Source organism: Trichosurus vulpecula, chromosome X, assembly GCF_011100635.1.
Source record: "Trichosurus vulpecula isolate mTriVul1 chromosome X, mTriVul1.pri, whole genome shotgun sequence".
Taxonomy (NCBI): Eukaryota; Metazoa; Chordata; class Mammalia; order Diprotodontia; family Phalangeridae; genus Trichosurus; species Trichosurus vulpecula.
The window spans coordinates 11,441,032-11,464,508 of NC_050582.1; the positions used below are offsets into that span (position 1 = coordinate 11,441,032).

Here is a 23,477-nt window from a genome sequence, read left to right on the forward strand (position 1 = left end):
ATATTGCCATTATTACATGACACCAGAAGAGGTTGCTTTATTTGGGCAGCGTTTTGGAGGGGAGGGGAGGGGAGAAGGGAGAGAAGATGGGAAGATCAGTAAATGTTCATCACACATGAACCTAAGGTTTAGACTTCCTATTGACTACTCTCCCCCTCGAAATACAGTTTATAAACAGACCAATATTCTCTAGTAACATGACCAGTGTTCATAATGGCAAAGTACAGGATCCAAGTTAAATTCCTAAGAAGAATATTATCTTTTAAAACAGCAATGGATTCGGAGCTACAGAAGCTTGAGCAAGAGCTTCCTCATTATGATCAGGCCCTTAAGAAACTAGCAGAGCATCTCCATTTACTTTTAAAACTCTGGATGATTTTGTCATTGAAAACAAGTACCACAGAAACTCATCCACAGCGGAGACTGTAACTTACAAGTCCAAAACCTAACCTAGAGCACTGTTTCAAATATTAAAATGAGGATGCTCATTTCCTGCAGTGGTAAAACCCTCCATCTAGTTTATTGTAACTCTGTATAGCATATTAAATGCATTCACAAGTCATCAACAGAGGACCAAGTCCTAGTAAAGTAAGGGAAGTGGTACCAAGGTCAAAATCCATTGTAGGTTGAGATTTTTCAATTAAACTGTGGTGATTATCAACCATTTACTGACATTATTATAACTGTCATATTTGTCTACGCTACTCTTTGATCAGACAATGAGATAGAAGCCTTTCATGAGAAAACAAAGAAGAGAGAAACAGTAAGATGGAATTGCAGGCTGGAAATATGTGTTGCACCTATGGGCACCCTCCTTCCTTAAAGCAAGGCCCCTCTGAAAAAGCTATACTGGGTTCAAGGTACTCTGTGGATTTACATCCATTCAAAAGCCACAGTTCAGGAGCCCCTATGTTTGTGTTTGCGTTTATAAATCAATCAGAAGACACAAACAAGTTAAAGCAAAGGCATTTAAAGTCCAACATTGCCCCAAAAGTTAGACTAAGAACATCTCCTGATAAACAGGGCACACTCTCCCACAAATACATGTATCACCAGCGGAAAAAGAGGACACAACTAGGGAACACCTATGGAGGGGCACCTCATGCCTGCAGTGTTGCATAGCTGGCAATGTCTTCTCGGGGGCTGTCACACTTCTCTCACTGGTCTTATGGTTGCTACCAGGTTTTGGGCCACTGGTCTAGCAGTTGGACATCTCATCTGTGCTCCCAGTTTCAGGCAGGGTGCTCATCTGGAATGCCACCTCTCTCCTCCAGGAGCAGGGAAGGAGCCAGGCCATTTCTTTCAGCTTAGAGCCCAAGGCTTACCCTTCAGTTCTTTCAGTGAAGTAGGTAGGCCCTTCAAAACCAGAGTACTTACATGATGGAAAAAATCTTAGATTAATTTCCTTATGGGAGGGTTGCCAACAGTCCCCACAGTCTTAGCTATTTGCCATTTTTTTTCTCTCCATGACAATATTCCCTCCAGGAGATCATCCTACTTTGGAAAAAAGAAGAGCCACCCATATCTAGCTAAATAGAACATGAAAGTATTAAATGTGACAATGAACTTTGCCCTCCTGCTTGCCAGGAGTCTCTATTCCAAGGCTCCATCTGACTTGGGCTTAGAAAATTCTTTAGTAACTCCAGATTAACCCCTTACGGAAATTCTACTCCTTTAAACTCAGGGAGGGGTATGTGTGGAAAGAATAGTAAAAATCATATCATTAAAAAGCTAGAAGAGGTATCCCATGTAAATGAATGAAAAAAAAAGGCAAGATAAAAAAAATCCAATGGAAACCATAAGACATCATGCTCCACCCTCCTACCTTTAGTCCATGTAGCCTCCATTAAGTCTCCCAAGCTTTGAGCTGCCCTAAACATGCAAGGATTGGCAAAGGGTAGGAGCCAAGTCAGGTTCCTTACAGGGTTTCAGACCTACAAGGGCTTTTCAATATCCAGTCCAACATACTTGTAATTTGTGGAAACCCAGGCTGAGAAAATTAATGCCTCATCCAATGTCAAACAGAAAGTTGGTGAGAGAACCATGACTAGAATCTACGTACTACAAACTCATCGTCTAGTGGTCTTTCCACTGTACCAATTATCTACAAGAGATCTGGGTTAGGGGAAAACACTGTTAATAACACTTTACAGAACCAAGCAAAATAATAACAAAATTCATTTTTGAGAAACAAAATATCTGGCATATCAAGAGAAATAATGAAAAAGGTAGGAATGAATGGGAAATGGCACCTCTCAGTCTTCAACGATATTATAAGGCAGAAGTCATCCAAACCAATCGGTACATGTTAAAAACTTGAAAAGTAGCTCACTGGAATAGAATAGACAAGGAAGAATCAGAAACAATAGAATTAACTAATCCACTGTTCCCTAAACCATAAAACACTAATTACCTAGGAAAGAACTCCCATTAGATAAGAACTGCTGGGAAAGTGGAAAGCAGTATGGCAGAAATTCGGCTTAGACCACTGTCTTACTTCATATACCATGATAAATTTGAAATAGATAAGTAACCTAAATATTAAAGATCACACCATTAAAAATCTAGAAAGGTTTCACAGGCATGGCTAGGGAGTGAATTCCTAACCAAACATGGGATAATGGTGAAAGATAGGGATGAAATAGATCATTTCAACTGCAAAAATTGAAAAACTGTTGCATAAACAAAATGGATACAACTAAGATAAGAAAGGAAGCAATCAACTGGGAAAACATATTATCAAATATCTCTGATAAGGGTCTGCTTTCCAAAAGATATAGGCAACTAACAGAAATTTATAAGACCAAAAGGCATTCCCCCAGGGGAAATAGACATAGGATATAAACAGCTGCAAATTATTAACAGGCATATCAAAGACTGTTTTAAATCACTAATAAGAGACAAGAGACATGCAAATCAGAACAACTCTGATGTTTTATCTACATCAGGGCTGTCCAAAAGAAATTTACACAAATGCTCTAGTAAACAAAGCCGAGCTACCGCACAGCTCTCACTAAAACGGCAAATCAAAATATATTGTCTATTGTTTCAATAATAACCTAATGTTGGGACAGCCCTGACCCACATCATACCTAGCCAATTGGCTAAGATGACAAAACATAGAAATCGTCAATGTGGGAGGGGCTAAAATGGGCAAACCAATGGTATAGTTGGGAATCATTCCACTCACTCTGGAAAGCAATCTAGAATTATGTGAAGAGAGGGACTACAATGTATGTCTTCTTTGACACAGATTCTACTTAGAGGTATGTACTGCAAAGCATCCAATAATTAAAAAGGCCTCAAGTTCATCAAAATGTTTATAGCACCACTTTTGTAGTCACCAAAAAAAATGGAAACAAAAAATGCCCACTGACTGGCGAATTACTAAACAAATTGCGGTATGCAAATGCAATGCACTATTAGAAATTAATATAGAGAATCATGGGAAAACTGACATGAATTTATGGGAAAGTAAGCAGAACAAGAGAAATAGTATATACAATCACTACAATAATGTGTGTGAGAAGAAAAATACAACAATCAAAACTGAATGCCATGAAATTATGACAACTGAGCTTGACCTGAAGAAGAGATAAGAGAAGGCACATATTATCAAATATATATTCTGTACTGCTTTTCACTGTTCCTGATATTCAAATAATCTTAATTCTAGACCTGGAAGGAACCCCAGGGACCAAGCCCAATGTCCACATTTTACAGATGAGGAAACTGAGGGGCAAAGAGGTCAAGTGACTTGCTCAAGGTCACACAGACAGTAAGCATTAGAGACAGCATTTGAACCCATGTCCTCTGACTCCTCTGAGTCCAGAGGCAGTGCTTTTTCAACTGTACCAGGCTGCCTCCTTGATTCTTCCATCAGGAGTGGTAAAGACCCTCAAGAATTCCCTATTGAAATGCTACTTATTGAGCCCCTAACATAAGCAAAGCCTTCGTAACCATGCCAAGTTGTATAAGACACAGTCCATGGACTCAATCAACTGAATCTAGTGAGGGAAGACAAGAGGTTTAGCCCGAGATGCCAGATCACTCAAGGCACTGTACATGGCCAAGTGCTGCAGATGAGACAAAGGAGGTCACTTGTAGCTAGCTGGGGTGGTGATAGAAGGCATCATGGAAGAAGGGTCACTGAAGCAGAGCCTTTAAGGACTGGCAGAAGAATTTCAAGAGGCAGACATCTAACAAAGACATGTCAGGAATAGAAACCTTGAAAAGCAAAAACAACAAACAAACAAAAACGGGGGGTGGGGGAAGCACAAGGAATGTTTGAGGACAGGCATGTAGGCAAATTGGCCTAGAACAAAGAGAAGCAAAGACAAGAAGAGGTAGAAAGAGAGGCTGGGGCCATAGGAGAAACCTTGAATGAAGGCGTAGGGGTTTGCACTTTAGCATACAGGAGGCACCAGAGAGTCAACCAAGGGTTTTGAGTACAGTAGGGACAAGTTCATGGCTGTGCTTTAGGATGATTTTTCAGACAGCCTTTCTATAGCTTCTATCTGTCTGTACTGCACAGCAAACCTGAAGAGAATAGACATGAGAGTAGAAAGTACTTCCATTGAACAACACTTTCTATTGTCCCTGAAATCTCAGCTTATCAGATGAGTCCCTGTCCATTTAGAGATAATGGCTCCTAGTGAAGTAAGTAGCTAGCCCCACTCAGAAGAGGCTGTTTTCATAAAGAGAGTATGTATCCAGCTCTACCTACTAGATACTGTATCCTCACCCAACCCTACACACTAAACCAGGGATGGGGAACCTGCACGAAACCTTTAATAATCAGACTCAAACTAGAAATTTCAACTCAGATTCCACACCCTGCCCCCAAAATGAGAAGATACCATGCAAATGAGCTGAAACTGAGATTGTGGTCAAAAAAGTAATTTCCAGATTATGTCCTGAATTTGATTACAAGTTAATACAATTATATTGTTGGTACTGATAATTCGTTACAATTTAAAATTATAAATAGACTTTTTCAACATAGATATTCAGAGCAGTCTCTAGATGCTTCTAGTTACATAGATGTCACCTGGATACTATCATGGTTTTTTCACTACTGAGAAGAACCAAGAAAAAACAAGTCCAGAAAAAGCTGAAAGTTGGGGTGAGGGGGAGATAAAACCCAGTCTTCACACCTCCTGCAATTAACATCTACTCTAAAGCAATTTGCTTAATCCTTAAACTAATATATTATTTGAAGATAATCATTTATTAAGCCTCTACTGCATGCAAAGCACCCAGTTTAGCCCTGAATAAGTCCACTGGGGCCAGGCATGGAAAAAGTAACTGGCATTTCAATTTAAGAAGATATCTATTAATTCTGATGAAGAACTGGATAATTAGGTGAGAACAAAGTAGGACAGAAAATTATCATTTTCCTGAAGTCTTCCCAATGGAAAGAAGTTGAATCATTCTTTTCACTTCTAACCCAAAGGAGTCTGACAAATAATGACTCAGTGGGCTAGCTAACCACCACAGTGGAATTTCTGGTTTTCGTTTTTAAAAACTCTCTCTCCTCTCTAGAACTTAAATACCTCCCCTTCAATGCCTCCACTAAACAACAACCAAAATTTAAAAGATTACTTTTTCGGGAGAGGTCCAAAATGTTCCAATGCTTTTAGCACTATGAGGTACTCCTCCCCAGCCATCTAGAGTCCTCACAGGGTTGCCTGGGGACACCGAGGGATTAGGTGACTTAGCCATGGTCACATTGCCAATGTGTCAGAGGTAAAGCCTGGAGCCAGGTAGAGTCTTTCCCTCAACCCTCTGCAGGTGACATGTGATATTCCATCCTCCATCTCCATGCCTCAGCACCGGCTGTCCTCCGTGTCTACACTGTACGGCTTTACAGAACCCAGAGCTTTTTTCAAAGTTCACGTCACATACCACTTCCTTTTGGAGGTTTTCCTTGATCCCCTCAACTGACAGTGCTCCTTCCAAATCAATTCCCCATTCTCACTTGAGGGGTATTTGTGTACAGCCGGGCCCTTTCTCCCCTCACCTGCAATAGAATGTAGGCTGCTTGAAGACAGGAACTGTTTCAAAGGCAAAGATGGCCCTCGAGGCTTGGGGAACGGCTAAGCCATGGTATTCATGAATGTAATAAAATACGACACTGTCATAAGGAACACCAAATAGGGAAGAATTGTAGGAAATGATGCAGTGAAGTAAGCAGAATGAGGGAAATGATACATGCACTGAGTGCAATAAGAAGAACAAAAATTAACAGACCAAGAAAACAGAAAGGGAGCATACCCAAGGAATCAGGGCTGAGCGCGCATTCCGGAGAGCTGAGAAAACGCACCTCGAGCCCTGCAATGAACACGGTGGGCACTGAACAGACTATCAGATGGCGTCAATCTGGCGCTTCAATCAGCACAACTGCACTGTTTTATTATTTGTTACCAGGGAAGGCTGACTGGGGAAGGGAGAGGAAAAGGAATGGGAAGGAAAACAGAAGTCATCAATTAAATAAGCAAAGAGAGCTATGAAAAATTGAGCTACTGTTTCAAGGACAAGCTTGGGGTCAATAAAAAGAACCACCTCCTTTCCCAAGTGTAAGGCATCCTTCTCTTCTCTTCATCCTACTCAATGCTTTGCCCAAGTCACCATCCATCTGCAGTGTCCAAGAACTATGTATTACTGATGGACCGACTCAATGATTTTCCATCCAACTGAACATCAGAGTCTGTACAACAGGCATTCTTCATCAACTTGGTTGTTCCAGGGGACGGCGAGGCTTAAGTATTTAGTAAGTACAATATGATCTTCAAACAGAGGGATGTCAGCATCTATAAAGAAGCCCTCTTCAATTCAGAGTCTGTGCTGGACGGCCTCCATGACAGCACCTTCACTGAATATGCATCTCCTTTATTCCTAGGATACTGTTTCATTTGCCAAGACATCTTAGATGATCTGCTGAATGTGTTTAAAGGATCGTTTACCCATTACTTGGACGAAGACATAAATATTGTCCTTATCAGGTTTGAAGAGACAAAACTAGGGAGAGGCAGGCATTATGCCAGATAATGAAATAGTCAAATCTATGATGAAGACATTTAACAGGGATGTTGTTTACCTGGTACACATTCAGAAGAAGGTGACTGATAAGGTTAGAGAACTAGAGACTACGCCAGAACAGAGGGATGAGTTGAAGGAACTGGGAATTATGCAATCTACAGTGGAGACTTGGGATGGAAGTGTGGGAGAACGGTTACTGCTTTATAAACCTTGAAGTGCTATATCAAATGTCTGCAATTATTCAAACAATAGAAAAGTCCTCATGGGGAAGAAGTAGATACATTCTGCTTGGTCCCACAGAACTAGAACTCAAGTGTGAAAAAATGGAGGAGGCAGACGTCAGCTCAATATAGAGAACATTTTCCTAAAATTATCACCTCCCTGAAATGGAATGGGTTACCTCAGGTCACAGGTAAGTTCTCCATCACTGGAGGTACACCAAATAGAGACAGGCCTAGGCAGAGTTTAGTTGAGGTGATCACTGACGTCCCTTTCTGCTGCTACGATTCTATCATTCTCATCAAGAAGGCTTGACTGAGAAAAGAACATGTACTGGACAGGATTTGAACAGCCTGAGAGGGGGCAATCCAGATTGGGAGGTAGGAAAAAAGAAGATTAACAAAGGTGTGAGAAAGGGGAAAAAAGAAACCATTTTCTAAACAGTGAGATTAGCTTCACTGAAACTGAAGGTTATGGAGTAACCACAGATAAAGTTGGATAGATTTGGGGTTAGAATAGAGGATACTAAATATAGATATTTAGAGCTGGTAACACCCTCAGGAGTCACCTAGGCCAACCCCCTCATTTTACAGATGAGGAATCTGAGCTTGAACTTTTTCCTATAGGCTCCAAAACCACTGAACTGTAGAGAAAGCTATTATGAAAGCAGTATTTCCAGAAGAATACTGGGGTAGCTAGGTGGCACAGAGAATAAATAGTGCCTGGAGTCAGGCAGTCCTGAGTTCAAATCCAGTCTCAGATACTTGCCAGCTGTGTGACTCTGGGCAAGTCACTTCACCCTGTCTGCCTCAGTTTCCTTCTCTGTAAAAATGAGGATCATAATAACAAGCTCCCTCCCAGGGTTGTTGTGAGCATCACATTAGATAATAATTGTAAAATGCTTAGCACACTGCCTGAAATACAGTAAGGAGTATATAAGTGTATAAGTATATAAGTATCATTATTATTATTAGAAGAAAAGTAGACTAGGAAATTTGATAAAGAGGGAGTTAAGATAGGGCCAGCCAAAGAGCACTGTGCCTGCTAAGAACTGGGATTGCTAACAGTTGACTCAGGAAAGTCTCTATAAAACTATACTACCTTTTGAAAGAAACTCTCCTCAGTAAACTCAGTGGAACAAAACTGCCTCTCCAGCTAGCACTCCAACCAACCCCAAAGGAAAAATGGAAGAGAAAGGACACAGTATCTGAGCAGCACACTAGCTGCCATCCCCACTACGACCACCATGACTGACAGGGCAGGCAAGTGGATCAAACCAGCAATCCAACCTCAAACACTACCTCCCCTCCACTCCACTGCAGATAATCCAAGAGCCCTGGGAAGAGTAATGCCCCCCTAGACTATCAACCCTGTCTCTGGCCTGGTCCCTGAGGTAGAAAGGAGAACACTTAAGGAGATCTACAGGTGATTCAGCCACCACATCCTCCAGACATACAGCTACTGAAAACCAAGAAAGGAAAGTTCTCAACAAGAGAATCCTTAACACTGTCAAATGATTCAACTTCAAAAATAGATGGTGCTTTATCAATGAAAATGACATGAAAAAATGATGAATTACCATCTGCTTTGCTTCTACATCTTAAGGACCACTGGCCTTTCCCATATAACTTGCAGCTGAAGCCTCCTCTATAAGATGTCTCTCCCTAATAGAATGGGACCTCCCGGGGAGCAGAGACCAGGTTACTTTTCTAACTGTATCTGGGTTTAGCACAGAGCTATGCACATAGTAAGTGCTCAATAACTGCTTTTTAATTATTCATCTATTCACTTATTAATAGGATTTTAAATAATATGGATTTTAGAGTTCAAACCTAGCCTCTTCATTTCAAAGCCAAGGAAACCAAGCCCCAGACAGCTCAAGTGGCACATTAGGTAGGGAAAAGGCTTAGAACCTAGGGACTTGGGCTTGAATGCCAACTCTGACGTTTGGTGGCTTGTGATCATGAACAAGTCATTTCTGGAACGCTCAACGTGGTTTCACCACCTGTAAAACTTGAAGGTTCATCTTACACTACCTATCTCCCAGAGGGTTTGGAACATTTTAAAGACCTTTTAAGCATGAGCTATTACTATCGTTCAGTGACTCGCCCAAGGTCACAGAGCTTGAGCAAAGCCTCAAACCCAGGTGTTCTGACTCCTAGCTTGCAGAATTCAGTTAGATCACAGCCACTCATCTTTGGTTTTGCCACAATTCTCTAATCCATGGAGTCTTTGAAATAACTCTTTTATGCCATCCTCATTCAGTAGTTCTATTCCTATCTAATGGTCACTTGCTGCCTTGGATCTCTTCCTACAAAACATATAAGGTGAAAAAAGGAAAGTTGAACTTACATATTGAAAAAAAAAATCGATGAGAATGCTCAAAGAGCCTAAAAGAACCAGCTGAAAACTAGCTGAAAACACCTGATTTTCCAAGTGTGAACAGACCAGGGGTTCTTAACCTATTTTGTGTCATAGACACCATAAATCCTTCTCAGAATAATGATTTTAAATAATTGAAGGAAATGCTAAATTTCAATTCAAGGTTAGGGAAAATAAAGATAGACATTTTTTCTCATTCAAGTTCATAGACACCCTGAAATCTATCCATGGATTCCTTGGTTTGTGGATCCTACATAAAGAACTCCTGGACTAGACTAAGCCTTAAACTTTTTTCACATAGCTGGTTACCTGACATTACCCCAACTAATCCTCCTAGGGGAAGAAAAGTAACGAAGTTTTTTCAAAATCACTGAATGTGGGTGGGTAAGCACCTACTTCCATGCTTACAAAACTTGTGTGAGAATCCTTTACAGTAATCGCTTTTCCCTGGAATCTGCCATAAAAACAGGTCAGCAGCAGCCTTGGCTGCAAATTACTCTCTAACCCTTCATAGATCAAACTGCCCTCTTTTTGTAAGGACGTTGCAATAATCTCATGCTGGTAGAGCTTTTAATCTGAAACATTTTAATTCTACCAAAATTAATTACCATTATTTTTGTTAGGGGAGGAAGAAGGCAGTAAGAAACACTACTGAAGTCAATGGAAAAATGTATTTCTAGGCAGGAGAACTGAGGTGGATTTCATTGTCAACTTCTAATTTGGCAAAGGGTTACATGAGAGACTTCCGGGCCTCAATTTCTACAGTACAAAAAGAGAGTCAATATCCAGAAAAGACAAGGGATTACACAGAACTATGAATATTAAATGTCAGCCAGCACAATGCAATGGAAAGTACACTGCATTAAGAGGCAGAAGACACAGATTCTAATCTTCACACTACTGCTTACTAGCTAGGGGCACAACCTTTAAAAGCCTGAGTTGCCTATCTGTAAAATGGGAATGACACACAACCTGAATACACACATACATATTGCACCTAAAATTTTTTCTAAAGAGTTCGTTCCCAAGACTGCCAAAGGGACCCATGACACAAAAAAGGTCGATAATTCCTGCTTAAAAGCAAGAGTGACCGGAATGCCGAAGGACTGGGAGAAGGAGGTGACAGTCCCACTGCACTTAGGTGCAGTTTTGCATTCAGTTCCAGAAAGACACTGACAAGCTGGAACACTGCCACAAAGTGGCCACTAGGACAGCTGAGAGGCCTAGACACCATACCAAAATACATAGCACTACATCGAAATAAAGATCAGTCAAATGAAGTGCATGTACAAAAAAAAAAAGGGAAGGGGGAGAAGTGGTGAGGAAGAGATTTATAAGCACTTTCTTTGAATTCAGAGAGGACTTGCTCTGCCTGGCCTCAAAGAGAAAAACTAAGAACAATGAGAAGGAATTTTAAAGAAACAAATTTCAGCTTGAGATAAGGAAAAACTGGTTCCTAAGCATGAGAGCTACCCAGAATGCACTGGACCACCTCAAGGATATTGAGTACCACCTCCCCTCCCCTTCAAAGCTAGATGCAAATTGTTGAGTCTATTGTAGCATATTCTTGGTCAGGTATGGGTGGGACCTGTCAGACAGCCTAGGAGGTTCCTTCCAACTCTGACTTTCTGTAATTTACAATTCATTTAGAGTCAAAATATGATTTATGCATCTAGAAACAAAACAGCCAAATATATACTTGGGGTAGGGCTATATTAGCCCAGGGATGCACCTTGGGTACCTTTTCTAGAAGCCTTTCATAACCTGGCCTCTTATTACCTTCCCAGTCCTGGTTTAGCTTCCTCTCCTTTGCATACTCTCCAATCCAGGGACGATGCCCTGTTGGCTGCTACTCCCATGTAGCCCTCCATCTCCCAGCTCCTGGCTTTTGCACTGGACGTCCTCCATGCCTCAGATTCTCTATGTTCCCCACCTTCCTGGACTCCTTTAAGTCTCAGCTACAACCCCACCTTCCCTAAGAAGTCCTTCTCAGTCCTCCTTAATGTTGATGCCTCCCCTCTGAGATTTTTTCCAATTTATCCTGTAAATATCTTGTTTTTACATAGGTATAGGTTTTAATGTTGTCTCCCTCCATTATATTGGCAACTCCTTGAGGTCAGGGACTGCGAGAGCCTTTCTTTCTATTCCAGTGTCTGGTACATAATAAGCATTCAATAAATACTTGTTTGATTTGTCCAAAGCAGAGGCCACAATGTGACTTAAAGGGGCATGTGATTAACCACTTGGAGGATACAAAGATGAAGAGACACTCTCAAAATAGCCAATTGTGGGGAAATGTTTCTAATACAATTTTACTACTAAGTTCATCTAATCCTATCCCTCCCACAGCTGGCCTCCCTTAGCAATAACATTATTTGGCCCTCAGGGCAGTTATAACCTAACCTAAACTCAGGTACCTACAGCATGTAGGCAAAATTCCCTGACCACTATCCCCAAAATCCCCATACCCTGCCCCCCAGATTATGGAAGAAAGCCATGGCTGGAATGCCTCTTTAAGTGGGTGCTGCACTCTGGAAATGCTCCAGAAAATGTTCCCCCCATCCTACTTTCTATTGTTCAGAAGGAAAGAATAAGTAGGCATGGATGGGAGACCTCACAAACATCAGTACATTATCTGTCCCATTCCCTCCCCAAACCCACAAACCTTCCAAATTTCCCTATTCCTCTCCCCTGTCTTTCTGGTCTCTTTATCCTGGAATCCTCAATCCTCTGAAACTTCTCTCTTCAAAGTTACCCATGATGTCTTAACTGCCAAACCTGATGCCCTTCTCTCAATTCTCAGCTTTCTTGACCTCTGTGCAGGATTTGATACTGCTCACCCCATTTTTCTGGATACTATTCTCTCCGCTCTGAATTGTGAAATGAATGAATGAAAAAGCATTTATTTTACAGGTTTTTAACCTGGGAACCATGAACTTTTAAAAAAATATGTTGATACCTGTATTTTAATATAATTAGTTTCCTTTGTAATCCTATGTACTTTTATTTATTACATTAAAAAAACCATTATTTGGTAGGAAAAGTTACAGGAATGTGGAGTGGAGCCATAGGGAAGTAGATAAACACACTCTTTCCAGTGGCAATGACAGGGTTGATTTGATCATGGCTTCTGACTTGGATGAAGGGGGAAAATCAGGGATGGAAGGTATAGGAAAATGGCTAGGGCTGCCTACACAGAGTGGGTCAAGTGAGGCACTCATCACAATCAGGTGGAGGGGTGGGGTACCTTGGATGAAAAAGTTAAGTCCTTCTGGGTATGGTCTTTGGTCTGGGTGAGGCAATGGTGGGATGTAAAAGAAGCCTGAGTCTAACTAGATATTGTGGGCCAAATGACGTCCTTATTAGGGGGTGGAGAGGGGAGGAGGTAAGAAGTTTTCCAGGTCAGTGTCTCTGGTTAGGGAGGATGGAGTATGGAGGAGGATTTCCATTGTATAACTTCTAAAAACATCTTCCCTACATACAAACATGGAAACAAAATACTCAAACCTTTTTTAAAAAAAAATCTTCTAAATTAAAAATTCCAGTCCCTTTTAAATTCATTTGTTAAAAATATAAAAATGTAACACCTTCCCCAATATTTCCTCTTCAGGGAAGTAGAGCCAAGATGGGTGAGTAAAGACAGAGACTCATCCCCAAACCCCTTCAAATACACTTAAATAATGACTCTAAACAAATTCTAGAGCAGCAGAACCCACAAAAAGACAGAGTGAAAACAATTTTCCAGCCAGAGACAACTTAGAAGGTTGGCAGGAAAGGTCTATTGTATCTGAGTGAAAGAGGAGCACAATCTAGCAAACCATACCTGGGTCCCAGCAAAACAGGAGCAGGCCTCAGGGTAATCAGTGGCAGCAGGGACAGTTTCCAGACCTCTCAGCCCACAGATGGTGAGTAGATCAGACAACGGGTCAGAAGGAGATTTACAGGGGTCCCTTTGCTGGCAACAGGGGCAGGACTCTGTTGCATTACCTATACTTGGATCCAGATCGCAGTCCTAGGTCTTAGTCCCAGTGTGAGGAGGAGCACTAGCACAGCAGAGTTTGTGGCCACAAATGAGCAGGGGCCCTGGTCACAAATCCAGGGTTGAATTCCAGGCTTCTGGTCACTCACAAACCAGTGCACAGTACAGGAGAGGAGTAACTCACCTCTCCCTAGATCATATCACCTTGGAAGAGCCAAAACCTTACAGGTCTCCAGAATTACCTCTGAAAACAGCTGCACAAAAAACCCGAAACTAGGGACAGTGACCCCTCCACTTGGGAAGCAGAGCCCCACTTTAGCATAGAGTCAAAAGTCAAGAAATAGGCTGGAAAATGAGCAAACAGAAAAAAAAAATTCTGACCATAGAAAGTTACTATAGTGACAAGGAAAATCAAAACACTCAGAAGAAGACAACAAAGTCAAAATCCCTGCTTCCAAAGCCTTGAAGAAAAATATGAATTGGTCTAAGGTCATGGAAGTGCTCAAAAAGCCTTTTAAAAATCAAGTAAGAGAGGTAGAGGAAAAATTGGGAAGAAACGAGGGTGATGCAAGAAAATCATGAAAAAAATCAACAGCTTGGTAAAGTAGGCACAAAAAATACTGAAGAAAATAACACCTTAAAAAACCGAATAGCCCAAATGGTAACAGAGGCACAAAAATCCAATGAAGAGAAAAATGCCTTGAAAAGCAGAATTGGCCACATGGAAAAAGATATACAAAAATTCACTGAAGAACTCTTTAAAAAGTAGAATTGGCCAAATGGAAAAGGAGGTACAAAAGCTCACTGAAGAAAATAATTCCTTAAAGATTAGAATTTGGCAAGTGTAAGCTTACGACTTTATGAGACATCAAGAAACAAACAAAATTAAAAGTATGAAAAAATAGGAAAAAAAATGTGAAATATCTCATTGGAAAAACAACTGACCTGGAAAATAGATCCAGGAAAGATAATTTAAGAATTATTGGACTACCTGAAAGCCATGATAAAAAAAGAGCCTAGATATCATCTTTCCAGAAATTATCAAGGGAAACTGCCCTGATATCTAGAACCAGAGGGTAAAATAGAAGTTGAAAGAAACCACCGATCACCTCCTGAAAGAGATCACAAAAATGAAAACTTCCAGGAATATTATAGTCAAGTTCCAGACCTCCCAGATGAAGACGAAAATACTATAAGTAGCCAAAAAGAAACAATTAAAATATAGGAGCCACAGTCAGGATAACACAAGTTTTGGTAGCTTCCACATTAAAGGATAAGAGGGCTCAGAATATGATATTCCAGAAGGCAAAAGATCTAGGATTATAACGAAGAATCACCTACCCAGCAAAACTGAGTATAATCCTTTAGGGGTGAAATGGATACTAAATGAAATAAAGGACTCTCAAGCATTTCTGATAAAAAGACCAGAGCTGAATAGAAAAATTAGACTTCCAAATAAAAAATGTAGAAGAAGCATAAAAAGGTAAAGAGGAAAGAGAAATCATAAGGGATTTGATAAGGTTAAACTGTTTATATTCCTACATGTGAAAATATTTATAACTCCTAAAAACTTTTTCATTATTAGGGCAGTTAGAATGAGTATACATAGAAAGCAGAGGCATAAGTTGAATGTGATGGTATGATTATTTAAAACAATAAAATTAAGGGATGAGAAAGAAGAATGCACTGAAAGAAAGGGGAAAGGGAGAGATAGAATAGGATAAATTATCCAACATCGAAAAGGCCTTGAAAGAGATTTTTACAGTGGAAAGGAAAATGTAGAAAGCAAGGAAGGGAGCACATGAACCTTATTCTCTTGGGAATTGGCTCAAAGAGGGAATAATATATACACTCAGTTAGGGGTAGAAATCTATCTTACCATATAGGAAAGTAGGAAGAGAAGGGGATAAGAGAAGTGGGGGAGCTAAAAGTCAGAAGCAAGACACTGTTTAGAACTGACAGGGTAAAAGGAGAGTGAGAGTAAGATAAAGAGGGGGAAAAGAGGATGAAGGGAAATACACAGTTGGTAATCATCATTGTGAAAAAAAATTTACATTGAGTTTCTCTGATAAACACTTTATTTCTCAAACATATAATATAGAAAACTGAGTCAAATTTATAAAAATAAGAGCCATCCCTCAATTGATAAATGGTCAAAGGATATGAACAGGTAGTTTTCAGACACAGTAATCAAAGCTATCTGTAGTATTATGAAAAAAATGCTCTAAATCACTATTGATAAGAGAAATGCAAATTAAAACAACTCTGAGCTACTACCTCACACCTTTCGTATTGGCTAATATGAGAAAAAGAAAAATGACATATGACACTAATGCACTTATGGTGAAGTTGTATACTGATTCAACCATTCTAGAGAACAATTTGGAACTATGCCCAAAGGGCTATAAAACTACACACACCCTTTCTTTGACTAAGCAATACTGCTTCTAGATCTTCTAATGGCAAGTAGAAAGAGTTAAAAAACAAAAAGGAAAAGGACCTAGGTGGACAAAAATATTTATAGCAGCTCTTTTTGTGGTGGCAAAGAACTGGAAATTGAGAGAATGCCCATCAATTGGGGAATGGTTGAACAACTTGCTGTATATGATTATAATGGAATACTACTGTGCTTTAAGAAATCATGAGCAGGATGTTCTCAGGAAAAAAAAAAACATGGAAAGACTTACATGAACTGATGCAAAGTGAAACAAGCAGAAACTGAAGAACATTGTACACAGTAACAGTGATATTGTATGACAATCTACTATAGATAATTTAGCTGTTCTCAGCAACACAATGTTCCAAGACAATTCTATAGGACTTATGAAAAAAAGGAGCTATTCATCTCCAGAGAAAGAACTGGTAGAGCCTGAATTCAAAACAAAGATACTTTTTCTTTACTTTCTTTAGTTTGCTTTGGGGTTTTTTGGTCTGTGTTTTCTTTCACAGAATGACTTACATGGAAATGTGGGTTTGCATGACTACACATATATAACCTATGTCAAATTGCTTCCTTCTCAATGTGGGGGGAACAGAAGGAGGGAAAGATTTTGGAAGTCAAAATGTGAAAAAAAAATGTTAATTTGTTTTTATATGTAATTGGGAAAAATTGAAATATTAAATAAGAACAAAATATTTCCTCTTCACCTCATCCTTTTTTAATTTCTCTGAGCTTCTGTAATGTATATAATTATGGCACAGTAGATTCTGTATATAATTTATCAATATACCTATCCATATTGAATAAGTAGGCTTAAAAAATGTTTTATTGGTTGGGTGTTTAAAGACTCCTCTTCTAGAGAATCAAAAGATCCACAAATGTCTCAGCACTGTTAAAGTCTCAAGTACAAAAATGACCACCAAATAAGGGCAGGTGATCCACCCCAGTATTCCTTCCTAAGAAATGACTCTGCCTTGAGCCTGTTGGTGTAGTAGCCATAACACCGGTCTTGCAGCAGGAAGACCTGAATTCATGTCCTTCCTCAGATGTTTCCTAGCTGTGTGGACCTGGGCAAGACACTTCACTTCAGACTACTGCTTCATCTGTAAAATGAGGATAATCATTGCACTGACCTCACAGGGCTATTGGAGTAACATGTATGCAGTGCTTTGCCAAAGCTTAAAGTGTTATATAAATGCTAGCTATAATCAAGACTTAAAAAGCATACTCCTATCTCACCTGACAAAATGCATTCATTTTAAATGATTCGTTTAACATGCCTAATTTAGCCTTGCAGTTAGATGACATACTCAAGTCAGAGACTAACTAGACGGTTAAGTCATCACACACACAAAATCAAAGTATCATTAGTCAAGATTTGACAAGTGTTAAAAACAGCAGGGAGTGACTACACTGAGTAGATCTCTCAAGTAAACTTGAACATTTCTAGCTTTTAAATCTTGGACAAAATCCATTAGTTTCCCCCAGAAGGCAGTTAAGAAAAATGGGTCTCCTTAGTACTGATGAAAAAGCTCATGCTACATTAATAAATTAAAGTGATCTACATGTACAGGAAACATGTCCTTGAACTTCAGTTTTCAGGAACCACAAGGAGCCCAATTAAGTTGAAAAAAAAACACTTTGTGTTATCAATGAGCAGTTTCAACAGCCAAGTGGGGGAAATGGGTCTAAGCAACTTCACTACTGAGGCTGTTCCATCAAATAAATAGGCCTTATAAGACTGAAGATCTGCAAATGAAAAAAAAATTGCATGGAACATACTAAAATCTTAGCAAAAGCTATGGTACATTTTATACAGGCAACTAACTGACACAAACCCACAGCTGAATTTTCTTCATTACAGATCACTTATGTTGGTTTATACTGTTCTCCACTCTACCTCATGGGATATGGGAACTTTCCTCCAAAACTGTCTAAAACTATTTTATACTAATTCCAGTCAATAATTTTTTCTTTTGCCTTTTTTTGTTTAAAAAAAGAAGCTATCCATAACATTATTCTCAAATAAGAAAATGGTAACTACAATAATAATTGCTTAATTAAAACAAGATAATGGAAATGCTTAGACAGAATGTTTTATTCTACTAGAATCATTTTTTGGTTGAAAAGTCCAAGTGAATTCTTCCCTAAGAATCCTTATGGCTTCCAACATTTTGTTTTAATATCTAAGGCCTAGATTTCAAAGAGCTCAACACTAAGGATAAGGACTAGATTTGTGATTTTCTTTGGTATAGAGAGCTCCCAGGTGAGGAAACTCACTCCACCAAAGCAAATGATCACTTTCTCTGCAAACAGAATTCGTGGTCTGTAGCTGTGCAACGTTAAGTAACTTGCCTAGGGTTACTTGGCAAGTACATGTCAGACGCAGAACTTGAACACTCCAAGCTCCTAGGCCAAGTTTCTATCCACTATGTCATGCTTGCCTTTCATCACTAAAGGTATTAAATGCTTCGCCAAAAAAGTCACTAGTCTTTTATCTATAATGTGTTTGCCTTAAAATATATTGTTCTCATAGGTTTGTTTTTATTTGCTTTGCCCAGTTGGCTTTTAGGAAAAACTGTTAAATTATTTATGTTGCTTAACTTACATGTTTAGTGTAAGAAAAAAGAACTTTAAAAAATATCAGTAACAACAGTGTCTCCTTGCTTAAAGCAGCGTTCCATATGGGAGAGCTTGAAGAGCTTTGGGAGCCAGAGCTGACAGTATCACGTTCTGCTAATAGCTAGTTTCACCACCACAGACCTATCTAGTTTCTTTGTCTAAGACAAGTGAAACATAAAAGATGAAACAGGATAAATGGCCAAAGGCGAGTTAAGAATAGAATCAAGGTGCTATTACAAACAAAGATAAACACTTTTCCTTGATAGCAGGCTTCTTAAAAGCAAAAGCTTCTTGTTAAGTGGCCTGGCCAATTACTTGCAACTACCAAATACTTGTTAAGGTTAGGTAAAAAGGTAGTTTCTAGCATTATAGCAAAACTAAAATGACAAACACTACTACAAATTCAGAAGAGCAGAACTTTGGGGCTGATTGATTTAGAGCTAGAAGGAACCCTAGAGGGCATTTAGTCTCACCCCCTTATTTTGCACGTGAGGAAGTGAGAGGGGGGAAGAGGGTCCAAGGTCAGTTTTAAGTGACATGCCCAAGGTCACACATGTAATACAGTATATAGAACTGTGATCCTATGTGAATCCAGGGGCTCTGACTCCGGATCCAACATGCCTTCCAACATACTCCCTCCACAAGTCACCAGCTCTGGTGATCCCCTCATACAAAACCTGGAAGTTTCCTTTACAGAGATATGACAAAAAGGTTCAAACAGAGCACTGAACTAGGTAGGAGCCAAACAAAAACCAATTCAAGCAAAGCTTGCTGTCTGAGACAAGTCATTTACAGAGTTTGTAAAACTCATAACAGAATTTGTTTCTGTACCAGAGTTGGAAAGAAACAATGTGGGTGCTCATTGACTGGGGAAGGGCTGAACAAATTGTGGTCTATGGATGTAATGAATATCACTGTGCAAAGGAAAGTCATTATGAGGAATTTAGAGAAGCATGGGGAAATTCATATGACTGATACAGGACGAATCGAGGAGAATCAGAATATTCACAATGACTAAAATGCCATACCAAAAATACTAGAATGAAGACAAATGCCAAGTAATTTTAATGACCTATCTTGGCGAATAGCTGAACAAATTCACCTCCCTCCTTTTGGTAAAAAAGTGGGGGTAATGCATCTCACTAACTGTCTCCCATGACAGACAAATTGGCTCAAGAAAAATGCAGGTGAGTTTCTGTCACAAGCCAGATGACAGGTAAAACTGATTTTCCATTATCTTTTCAGATGAAGCAAGCAAGTAGTTATGGAAATGGCTTCTCATATGCAAGGTACCGCAGTTGACCAAGTGCTTGACCAGGTCAAGAAGATCAGGGTTCAAATTCCAGCTGCTGCCCTACTCATAGTCTATATGCCAGCTCAGATGGACTGCTCACTATGCTACATACAGGGCCTATCTGAATAGCAGCACAGTGTGGGGGGGGGGGCAGGAAAAAGGAAGATGCCTCCATCTCTTGGCTTGGTCATCTTCTCTAGCTGTCCTCTATGAGTGGAGTACTCTCCCTCATCTCCACTTCCTGGCTTCCTTCAGGTCCCAGCTAAAATCCCATCTTCTCCAGGTAGTCTTTCCCTATCTCTGTTAATTCTATTGTCATCCTCCTGTTCATTATTTCCTATTCATTCCATATACATATATATATATATATATATAAAGTTTGTACATTATTTGCTTATAGGCTCCCCCATTAATGAGCCCCTTGAGAGCAGGGACTGTCTTTTGCCTCTTGTTGTATCCCTAAATACTTAACATAGTGCCTAAAACAAAGTAGGTGCTTAATAAATGCTTATTGACTAAATGACCATGATATCTTCCTCACACAGTTATAAAAGTCACAGGAAAATGGGAAGTAAATAAAAGTGCACACCATACATAGTGTGTTTGTATAAAAACACATAAATGTTTGATTTATCTCTATCGAGATAAGCATGGCACAAACTGTGTTATCCTGTCCAATTCGCCAAAAGAGCTCTCATCTCAGGGATGTCGGGAGTGCCTCCAATGATGTAGCTGACAAGTTACTATAAACTGCAAACTTCCAGCGTCGCCTCTTTCATGTGCTGACTGACTCACACAGGCAGACGAGGCTCCCCGTCCCTTCCCCCCCGCCCCAAGATCGAGAAAACCCAAGTCGGGCAGAGGGAAGGGGGAAGCTGCTACAGGGTTGCCCAATATGATCCCTTCCTTTCCGAAGGCAGCGGCAGGAAGTAGCTCTAGCCAGTCAAACTTGGAGCCGGCTGCCTGGGACTCGCAAACTTTCTGTTGGCAGCCAACGAGAAACCCCACCCCACCCCACCCCACCCCACCCCCCCACTGCCTGGGCTCCTCATGACTGGTGCCCAACCACACTACGGGGGAAACGGGGGGGGGGGTAACGAAAGTAAGAAAAAGAAAAAAGAAAAGAAAGGAAGAAGAAAAGAAAGAGAGGAAGAAAGAAAGAGAGAGAAAAGACAGAAAGACAGAAAGAGAGACAGACAGACAGAAAGAGAGAAAGAGAAAGAAAGAAAAAGAAAGAAAGAAAGAAAGAAAGAAAGAAAGAAAGAAAGAAAGAAAGAAAGAAAGAAAGAAAGAAAGAAAGAAAGAAAGAAAGAAAGAAAGAAAAAGAAAAGTAATGAGATCGAGGCAGGGACAAGTGTGTGTAGACTCCTCTTCCTTGAGGAAGTTCTATGAGAGGAGGGAAGAAAGGAAGGAGGGAGAGACAGATACAGCAGAGAGCTTCGGGGGGGGGGGGCTCCTCGGGAGTTGGGGAGCAGGACCCCTCCCCTCCCCAGCTCCCTAGCCCGCAGCTTTGTGAGAAGCAGCAGCTACAAAGAGGGGTGGGCGGGGAGTGGGCGCGGGCGCGGACGGGCACGCGCACAGACATATACCCCGCGCGCGCACACACCCCAGCGCCCCCGCGTGCGGAGCAGGCCCCTTCCCCAGTTCTCCAGGGGGCTCCGCCCGCCCTCCCCCCTTCCCCGGCAGCCGGAAGAGGGGAGCAGAGGAGGGGGCTGCGAAGCCCGAGGGTAGGAGGCAGGCAGGCAGGCATGGCGGGACTCGGAGGTGGGCGACCTCAGAGCGGGGGGAGGGGGCCTCCCCCTCCCTCGTGGGGGGTCTTCCCCCACCCCACCCCGGGCAGGGCAAACTCACCAGCTTGGGCTTGTTCTTGGTCTCCTCGTCTCCAGCGGCCCGGCCCCCGGCGCTTCGCTTGCCGCTCCGGCCCCCGCCGGGCTCCTCGCCTCCGGGGCCCGCCGCCGTCCCGGGCTGCTCCATCTTTCCCGGACCCCAGTCACCTGCGCCCCGCACCCCGACCTGCCCCGCCCCGAGCTGAGCTAGCCGCTCGACCCCACCCGGTCCGCTGGAGGGAGAAGCCAGCCCCTGGGGGCGCGGCCGCCGCCCTCAGGCCCCGGGGGCGTCCGCCCCAAAGCCCACTAGCCGAGCCGAACCTCCGCCGCTATTCTAGGAGGACGGCAGGCGCAGCGGGGGCCAAGTGGGTGCCTGTGGCTTTAAGAGGGCCTGGGCACATGTGATTCCGCCGAGTGGCCGCTGTCAGTCGCCGGGCACGGAAAGCACAGCTTCCGACTCTGGTGCGGAGTCGGGCCGCGCTACTGAGCATGCCCGGCGCGCGGGCTGGAGCCGGGCGACGGCGCTGCCCGCCCGTCAGCCTGTCGGTCCGCCGGGCTGTTGGTCCGGCAAGCCGCCCTCAGCCTCTCAGAGCTCGGCTTTCACTTCCCGGGGACGGGGACAGCGGGCGGGTGGGGGGGGGGGGTGGAGGCGCGGGGAGGTGCTGACCCGGGGGAGGAGCCCATCCTAAAGATGGGGAAGTGGAGGCCAGCAGAGTAATCCAAAGTTGCACTGACGACGAAAAGCCACAGAAGCTCATTCCTGGCCTGGGCCACATTGACTCCCACTACACCCATACTTAGGACCCTTTGGAAGACAATGTAGTGGACTGGAAAGGCATCTGGGTTCGAAGCTGACTCGACTGCTTGTATGACCTCGGGAATCTTGGCTACCTACATTACCACCTTGTTTTACCTTGGCCAATTCACTTGCCCACTCTAGGACTCAGTTCCCCCTTATGTAAAATGAGGTCATCGGAATAGAAGATCTCAAAAGTTCCTTCCAAACTTAGTTCTGTTATTGGTTTCACAACTAGTATCCCTTGGAAAGCCACCAGAAGCATAGCTTTACACCCTCTTCATTGACCTCCCACCTCAAGTCTCTCCACTCCCACTATGAACACAATCACCAAACCGATACTCCTAAAGTGCAGATCTAGCCATGTCATTCACTATTGGTACTCGATAAACTCTAGAGGCCCCCTATGACCTCTAAGATCAAATAAATTCCTCTACTTGTTAGAGCCCCTAAGCTTCCTTTGCAGCATCATCACATAGTGCTCCTCATCATGCATAAGTAAGATCTAGCCAAACTGACCTTTTTCCCCGTTTCTCACAACACTCCAACTTCAGTCTCTATGCCTTTTTGTTAATTGTCTCCCAAGCCTAGAATGCACTCCCACCTCTCCAGTTTCCTTCAAAACTCTGCACAAGCTCCTGATTCCCCTGCTCCCATACAGTCCCCTTATATTTATTTTTGATCCCTTTATATATGTACATTTCCATCCAGTAGAATGTAAACTCCTTGAGGGCAAAGGCTTGCAGTTTTGTCATTTTGTGAGCCCAGCACAGTGCTAGGCACTTAATAAATGTTTGTTGCTTGGTTGTCCAGATGGGTTTACACTACTTACCTATTTATTTGAATGCAGTGAGGTGACATGTCAGATAATCACAAAG

At 41.8% G+C, this 23,477-nt stretch overlaps 1 protein-coding gene across 3 annotated transcripts in view; it reads right to left on the reverse strand.

The window, feature by feature from the left end:
• DIAPH2 (diaphanous related formin 2) overlaps positions 1-22,336 on the reverse strand; it is an 856,474-nt gene extending 834,138 nt beyond the window's left edge. For 2 of the 3 annotated variants that reach the window (XM_036740331.1, XM_036740330.1), the window contains exon 1: positions 21,829-22,335. In XM_036740331.1, the coding sequence (XP_036596226.1) occupies positions 21,829-21,951 (123 nt within the window). In that variant the 5' untranslated portion in view covers positions 21,952-22,335. Of the gene's footprint in view, positions 1-21,828 lie in introns of all 3 variants that reach the window. The other variant, XM_036740329.1, reaches the window with a different exon arrangement.
• Between the last annotated feature and the right edge of the window lie 1,141 nt (positions 22,337-23,477).